Below are 8,321 nucleotides of genomic sequence, written 5' to 3' on the forward strand. Positions count from 1 at the left end.
TCAGATCAAAAGGGAAAAAATGAGAAAGAAAAAAACAAGCAAGCAAACAATAAAAAATGGTGAAAACATTATGTTGTGATTCCCCTTCAGTCCCTCTTTCTGGATGCAGATAGCTTTTTCCATCACAAGTCGACTGGAATTGTTTGCCGTTACTCTTCAAACAATATTGCTGTTGCCAAATACAGTGTTCTCCTGATTCTGCTCATTTTTACTCAGCATTACTACATCCAACTCTTGCCATGTTTTTCTCAAATCAATCTTTTCATCATTTTTTACAGCTCAGTAAGATTCCATCACAATCATAAAACCACAGCTTATTCAACCATTCCCTAATTGATGGATATTCCTTTAATTTCTCTTTTTATTGTCGATTTTTCTGTCATAGACCAGTTTTGAATTTTGTCAAGTAAAGGGAGGAAGGAGAAAAGAGATTTACGAAGTAACAGACCGTTAAATGTCATTTTCCTAGGCTCCTTTCCTGGGCGTTGGTCCTGGCGCCACACCCCTTCTCTTATGTACCCCCTCTTTTATACCATTCCCAGACTGCCCAAGTTCTCTGTGTGATGTCACAATGAGGGGTTCCATTGGAGTCTTTTCTGGATACGGCCCCCTGAGAGCACCACAGTCCCTTGGAGAGCGTCCAGGTAGTCTCCCATCCCCAGATTTCCACAGAGCAGGTGCTCCCTCTCTGGGGATGCTCGTGTAGCCGAGCCCTGATCCCAGGCTGGTTTGGGGGCTCCCTGGTAGCCCCCACTCCAGCTCCTGAGACTGTACTTTGGCTTCTCCAGGGCTGCGATGGGCAGAGTCAGCATTACATAGAACAAGCCTTTGTTCCCCAGTCACTGCCCACATGTCACTCAGCTCTCTGACTCCTCATCAGTACCATTGGCCGGCTCAAGATGCAGGGTCCCCATCTCCTCCCCCCCCTTTCTGACCCCAGAGCCGGAACCCTGCCCCAGACCCCAAAGGTCTGTCTCTGAGCCCCAGGTCCTTTAGGTTCCTTCCTGCTGCCCACTCTCCAGCTCCCCTTCCCTGCAAGGTAAAGTGGACAGCGAAGGGGGAGCCGGGGAGGGTTTGCTGGATGGAGGCCAGTGGGGGCTTTCCCTTCCATGTGGGCATCTGACCACTGGCTAAGTCTAACTCGTCTTCTCCCTAGGATTTCCTGTTCATCATGAAGGGCATAATGTATCCCAGCCAGGTGAGCCTTAGGGACTTTGTTTCCCCTTTCTACTCGAACCTCTCAGGGGTTGCTCATTGGGAAGAAGCTTCATTTCTTACCCAATCCTTTCGGTGAATTCTGAAGAATTCCTATATAATGGGTACATTTTATGTTAGGCAGGAAAATGAAGATTAACCATGAATATTCGAGCAAATCCCTCCAGACCTCAGGTTACTCATCTGTAAAAAGAGGGTGTTGGATTAATATTAATCACTCATATTTATATAAAACCTGAAGGTTTACAAAGCATTTCACAAATGTTATCTATTGATTCTCGCAGTCCTGTGATGCAGGGGCTGCTATTATATCACCCCTCTTTCCAATAAGGAAACTGAATCTCTTCAGTGATTTGCCCAGAATCCCACAGCTAGTAGGTATTAGGATTATTCCCTCCCTCCCCACTTTTTAAATGAAAGCTGTGATTCATCAATACAATGATATTATCTCACCCCAGGATGGGATTCCCCTCACTCTGGACACTGTAGCTTTAGAGAGTGGCTTAAAGAAAGAAAATGTCTTGGCCCCAGTCCCACAGGTCGAAAGGTGTCAGAGGTAGAATTTGTCAGCCTGATGGCCAAGCGCTTTTCCCATTCTAAAGATAGATGGTCTTGCCAACCGTCCTCAGCCCATAGTAAGTTATTTAATGGACAGAGCTTTGGGTTTGGAATTAGACAATCTGAGTGGTTTATTAACTGGGTGATTGATTGGGCAAGTCATTTGGCTTCTGTTTTCTGAAAACGAAGGAAAGGTCCCAATTATAAATCAGTGTTTTTGAAGCACCTAGTATGTGCTAGGCATATAATCTATCAATATTTATGAAGTACCTACTATGTGTCAGGCACTGTGCTAAGGGTTAGGGACACAAAAAAAGGTAAAAGACAGTCCCTACCCTCACTTAACTTACAATCTAACGTGGGTTAATAATAAATATTAATAAATCAACGATCTTCAGTATCAGAGATAGGATTTAAGCCCATTTCTCCTGAGCCTAAATCCAGTGCTTTTTCCACTGTATAGATTATTCCTTAGGAGTGGGGAGAGAAGGGATAAATATTTATATAGCACCTACTGTGTACCAGGCACTGTACTAAGTGATTGATCCTAATTATCTCATCAGATCCTAATAACCCTGGGAGGTGCAATTTTTATTTTTACAATTTTTTGTTTATTTGTTTGTTTTACAATTGAGTAATTGTACTCACTTTACAAAGTGAGACAGAGGATAAGTGACTTTCCTGGGGTTGCACAACTTGGCAATGCCAGAGGCTGGATTTGAATCCAGGCCTTCCTGATTTCAGGCCCACTGCTCTGCCCATTGAGCCACCAGCTACCTGTATAGGTGGGGAATAGGCTTAGGAGGAAGGACTGTTAACAGTGCCTTCTGGTTTCCCAGACATTTCCTATCTGTTGTCCTTCCAACCCCCCGCCACGAGGTAAGTCAGTGCAGATCTTCTCCCCATTCTACAGATGAGGAAACTAATACTGAGATTAGTCAAGTGATTACCCTAAGACCCCATAGCTACTCAATGAGCAGTGTAGGAACAAAGACCTCATGATGTGAGGATCTTTCCCAGCAAAGAGGTAATGGCAGCAATGGTAGAACTCAGATCCGACAGCAAGTAAAGTTGCCATTTTTGATAAATCAATAAACATCTATTAAGTGCCTACTGTATGCCAGGCACCAAATGCTGGGGAGAGCATTAGGTGACATTCTTCTAGGAGGAATTTTTTCTTCTTTACTTTCTTTATTTAATTTTTAAAAATTATATATTTGCAGGCACCTCTGAATTTGAGTATGTACAAAAGTTCCTACATGGTCGACTACAAAGATTTTAGCAAATACAAATCTCCTCTGGAAGATCCTGAGGAGGTAGGTGGAGCCTGTCCTGTCCTTTGTTTTCTTTTTTCACTGAAATAACTAATTTTTGTCCCACTGGGAACAGGAGAGCACCGCGGATCCCCTATGTGGGCAGTCTGCTTCAGTAGCTCTTAACCCACACATAATTTCAGAAGCTCCAATGTCTCCCCCTGTTCTTCCTGACTGAGAGGTGTTTGGTCAGCAATGGGCAGGACTAACAGGAAAGCCTTGGGCCCCAGGGGACGGAGAAAGTTCCAGGGAAGGCCCAGCCACAAGGTTAGAGGGCCAAAGAGCCCAAATGTCTCAGGACACGGGGGTTTAGGCCCAAAGGGACTCCCGGGGGCTCCCAATTCTGGTGGGAAATGAAAACTGCTCATTTCACCGAGCAGAGCCTGAGATCCAGAGACTGGTTTGCCCCAGATCACACAGTAAGCAGCAGAACGGGCATCTGAAGCCATTTGGGTCTTGGAATTCCAAGTCTAAGGCCCTTTAGACTAAGATCACAACTTACAGATTAACAGTTTAGTTCAGCCTTAGAGTTACTGTCTTAGAACCAGCCAGTCATGATCGGCTGTAAAAACAGCTATTTGGATGAATGCAACCATCCAAGACAGTTCTGAAGGATTCATGATGAAACAGGCCATCCATCTCCAGAGATAACTGATGAATTTTGAGTGATGGAGTATCATACCTGCCCCTCCCCCCCGCCGCCCTTTTTCTTCCCTCCTCCCTCCTTTCCTCTTTCTCTTCCTTCCTTCCTTTTCTTTCTTCCTTCCTTTCTTTTCTTTCTTGCTTCTTTCTTTCCTTTCTTGCTTCTTTCTTTTCTTTCATTTTTCTTTTCTTTCTTTCCTTCCTTCCTTCCTTCCTTTTTTCTTTCTTTCTTTCTTTCTTTCTTTCTTTCTTTCTTTCTTTCTTTCTTTCTTTCTTTCTTTCTTTCTTTCTTTTTTTCTTCCTTTCTTCCTTTCTTTCTCTCTCCTCATCTTCCTTCCCAGGTTTCTCTGCACCCATCCATTTCATCATTTATCTGAGTCAAAAAATATACACACATAGTTTGGAAGATTGATGGGCATAGCTCCAAATTGCCTTTCAGAATGACTGGAATAATTCACAGCTCGACCAACAGGGCTTCAATGTTCCTTTTTAAAAGCAGCTCCTCCAACATTAATCACTTTTGGTTTTTTCTCATTTGTCAGTCTGATGGCTGTAAGGTAGAATCTCAGAGCTGTTTGGATGTTCATTTCTCTAATTAGTAGTTCCAAATTAGTAATTGGGAACATTTTTTCTTATGACTGTTGATATTTTGGATTTCCTTTGAAAGCTACCTGTTCCTATCTTTGGCTAGCGCTCAATTGAGAAGGGGTCTTATTTTTATGAATTTGAATCACTTACTTATATATGTTGAAAATGAGAGCTTTATCACTGAACCTTGCTGCAAAGTTTTCTTTGTTTTTTTACAGTTAGTGGTTTACTTTCTAATTTTAGCTGTATTGGTTTTGTTTGTGGCAAGCCTTTTTAATACAATATAATCAAAATTGTCCATTTTATATGCTGTCTAACCTCTCTAACCCTTGTTTGATCATAAACTCTTTTCCCCCCCAAAGATACGAAATAAAATATCTTCCTTGTTTCTCTAATTTTTTTTGTCATGTGACCTTTTCTATCTAAAGCTAAAGCATACATCCATTTGGAGTTAGTCTAAATCTAAGTTCTGCCAGACCACTGATTTTGTTTTACTTTGTTTTTTGTGTATTTTTTTTTTTTTTTTAGCAAACAAAATCCTTACCCAAGAGCTGGTATTTGGGAGTTTTATCAAACACTAGGTTACTAGGTTGATTTGTTTCTATATGTTGTATACCTAATGTTTTTTTTAACAATTATTTTGTTGCTTTGTAACTTAGCTTGAGATCTGGTGCTTCTAGCATTCTTTCTTTCTTTCTTGTTATTTTCTTAAGATTCTTGACCAGATTTTTATTTTTTTCTCATGCCTCAAATTAATCTTTTGGTAATTTGACTGGCATGACTGAATAAATAAATTAAGTTGGTTAGTATTGTCATTTTTATTCTATTGGTTCAATTTATCCATGGACAATAACTATTTCTGCCATTATTAAGCTTTCTATTTCTGTTAAAAGTATTTTATATTTATATTTATATAGTTCTCCTGTGTGATTGAATCCTTCAATATTGTATACATACTGTTATTTTAAATGGAACTTCTCTATCTCTTCAGGTTGGGTTTTTTTGGTAATCATAGAAAGCTGTTGATTTCTTTAATATATTACATCTTTTACTGATGTTTTATTTTACTCTGCTGTTCTCTAAGTAAACCATATCATCTGCAAATAAGTGATTATATTGTTCCCTTTTTGCTTATGTGATTTCCTTCCACCTCTTTTCTGTCCTTGCTCTAATGATTTTATCTTGTATACACCTATTTGCAAATTGGCTTCTTTCTCCATTAGAATTTGTAAGCTCCTTGAGGGCAGAGATTATTTTTGCTTTGTTTTTTAAATAATAGATTTTTATTTTTCAAAATACATGCCGATAGTTTTCGACATTTACCCTTGTAAAACTAGGTATTCCAAATTTTTCTCCCTTCCCCCTACTCTTCTCCCCTAGACTAAAAGCAATCCAATATAGATTAAACATGTGCAATTCTTCCAAACATATTCCCACATTTGTTTTGTTTGCTTTGCTTTGGAACCAGTGAGACCCCTGGGTACCCTGACCCGATTTGGGTTGATGACCCGATTAACCCCTCTGTACTTTAGCAACTCTCTAAGACCGTAACTGCATTGGTGGAGGAAGTTCCCCTACACTGAGGAAAGAATCCTCTGGGTGAACCTTTCTTCTCCAGATGCAGAGTAAGACTTAGAAAAGTGGGTGAGCTGGCCAACTTGCAATAAAGCCAATTAATCAGAGCAAGGGGACCTAATGTTGGTAGTCCACTGTGATGCTTCCTGGCACTGGAAACCAAGATGCTGATTCCTAAAGATGGGTCAGCCAGGTTCTTGGAGGGTACGGGAGCTTCCATCATGAGAAGACCCTTTCCCTTTTAAACTCAATCATTCAACAAGCAGTGATTTAATTCTTTCCATGGGCCAAGAACTGTGATAAGCACTGATGATACTAAGAAAATTGGGCCCACAAACCCCATCCTCAAGGAGCCTGCATTCTACAGGGTAAGACATTATGTAATTGAGTGGTTCTCAAACTTTCAGAGGGTCCACAGATTCAGTTAGTTTTTATTCCTAATATGGTAACTATGTATAAATAAAACCCACATAAACAAAAACTCTTTGGACAGATCCTCGATAATTTTTTTTTAATAATATAAAGATACTGAAAATAAGTTTGAGAACCATTGATGTAAATAACCAGGTATCTACAAGATATATACAGAATAGATGGAACATACTCTCAGATCGAAGGAGATAGAAGCTGGATAAAGAGGAGATTAAAAAAAGGCTTCCTCTACAAGGTGAGATTCGAACTGAGACTTAAAAAAAGGCAAAGGCACATGGCCAGCAGCCAGAGCAAAGATGCAGAGGTGGGAGATGCACTTGGTGTTTGAGGAGCAGCAAGGAGGTGGGTGACAAATGAATTGTGGGGAAAGAAAGGAGGGGAAGGAAGGAAGGAGGAAATGAAGGGAAGAAAGGAAGGAAGAAAGGGAGGAGGGAAAGGAAGGGAAAGAAGGGAAGGAAGGAAGGAGAAAAGAAAGGGGAAGGAAGGAGGGAAGGGAAGAAAGGGAAATAAATAAGGAAAGGAGGGAAAGGAAAGAAGGAAAAGAAGGGAAAAAGAATGAAGTGAGTGACCCCCTCTCCCCCTCAGCCTTTGATTTGTATCTGCTTTGGTTCCACAGCAACGGAGGGCAGAAATCCAGTTATGGCAGAAAGAATTTCATCAGGCTCCTTTCACGTCACCATTCAAGCAGACAAAACCATCCCCAGCTGTTAAGGAGCCCCCGCCCTCTGTGCAAGACCTAGAGCCTCAGCAGCTCCCTCAGGAGCCAGCCCCCAAGGCCCCTCCGGCTCCTTTCTCCCCCTATCTGTCCAAGTCGGCCCCTGTGCTGATGAGGGCTTTCACCAAGCCCCAGATGGCGGCAAAAGACTTGGAGGCCGGGGCCTTCGCCCAGGACCCAGGGCAGAAGGGCCCCCAGGCTCTTCTCTATCCCACCGTGTCCGTGTCGGCTCCCGTGCTGACAAAGGAAGCTCCAGCTTTCAAGGAGCCCCGGAGGACTGCGAGAGACCTAGAGCCCTGTCCCTTCACCCAGGAACTGGCCCAGAAGGCCCCTCAGGCTCCCTTCTGCCCCACTGTTTCCATGTCGGCCCCTGTGCTAATGAAAGGGTACCCAGCTTTCAAGGAGCCCCAGAGGACAGCGAGAGACCAGGAGCCCTGTCCCTTCACCCAGGAACCGGCTCAGAAGGCCCCTCAGGCTCCCCTCTGCCCCACTGTTTCCACTTCAGCCCCTGTGGTGACAAAAGAACACCTGGCTTTCAAGGAGTCCCAGAGGACTGCAAGGGACCTAGAGCCCTGTCCCTTCACTCAGAACCCAGCCCAGAAGGCCCCTAAGGCCCCAAATTTGTCCCAGTGATCACCATCCTCCTCTGGACCCAGATTGGATCCCAGCACACAAAACTAGGTATGTCCCAAACCCGGGGAACTTAAGGATCCATTTCCTGAGACGAATGAACACTGTGAACTGAGTAGCACATAGTTATGACCAGATAAGATGTCTCTGCCTTTCCAACCGAGACCCTTGAAACCATTTTATCTTCAGTAACCTTGAGAGCCCAATAGAAAGCCAGTGGGAGAGACCACCGTGTGACAGCCACCGTGTCGCTCCTCCAGAGGGCAGGGGTCAGATTTTAAATAAACCAAGAAAGTGCAACTGGATTCTTGCGTTTCTTCAGGTTGCCTCTTGCGCTCTGGCCAAGCACACTGGGCCCCCACGCTTATCCCTGGGGAGAGAAGAGCCTTAAATGCACTGTGCTAAATGCTGGAGATAAAGATACAAGAGGAGGAGCAGGGGTCCTGAGTCTTGTTTCCCCTTCCATTCGACCTTAAATGGCCGCTTCACACTTCTGAAGCCTCATCTGTTGTCTAAGATGACTCAGTTCTAAACCTGGGAATCCAGGATTTGAAGACTAGGAATACTTCCTTTCTTCCCTTCTTTCCCTTCTTTTCTCCTTCCTTCCTTTCCCTTCTTTTCTCCTTCCTTTCTTCCCTTCTTTCCCTTCTTCC

The 8,321-nt window shown here is 43.1% G+C and overlaps 1 protein-coding gene across 2 annotated transcripts; it reads left to right on the forward strand.

The window, feature by feature from the left end:
- The first annotated feature begins 573 nt into the window (after positions 1-573).
- On the forward strand, positions 574-7,973 carry TEX37 (testis expressed 37). Of its 2 annotated transcripts, none has more exons than XM_031949814.1 (4): positions 574-644; positions 1,157-1,198; positions 2,997-3,089; positions 6,940-7,973. In XM_031949814.1, exons 2-4 carry the CDS (start codon positions 1,172-1,174, stop codon positions 7,669-7,671), a joined length of 852 nt encoding a protein of 283 aa, XP_031805674.1. In that variant the 5' UTR covers positions 574-644; positions 1,157-1,171; the 3' UTR covers positions 7,672-7,973. The 2 variants fall into 2 exon arrangements, with proteins under 2 accessions (XP_031805674.1, XP_012395971.1); XM_012540517.2 differs by having other exon boundaries at positions 598-1,039.
- Positions 7,974-8,321: the final 348 nt, after the last annotated feature.

Source organism: Sarcophilus harrisii, chromosome 2 (genome assembly GCF_902635505.1).
Source record: "Sarcophilus harrisii chromosome 2, mSarHar1.11, whole genome shotgun sequence".
NCBI lineage: Eukaryota > Metazoa > Chordata > Mammalia > Dasyuromorphia > Dasyuridae > Sarcophilus > Sarcophilus harrisii.

Excerpts from the sequence above, each read along its gene's own strand:
- TEX37 (XM_031949814.1), top strand. The coding sequence starts at position 1,172 with ATGAAGGGCATAATGTATCCCAGCCAG. Across the intron at positions 1,199-2,996 it reads GCATAATGTATCCCAGCCAG|GCACCTCTGAATTTGAGTAT; the intron begins GTGAGCCTTAGG and ends ATATATTTGCAG. Across the intron at positions 3,090-6,939 it reads CTCTGGAAGATCCTGAGGAG|CAACGGAGGGCAGAAATCCA; the intron begins GTAGGTGGAGCC and ends TTGGTTCCACAG.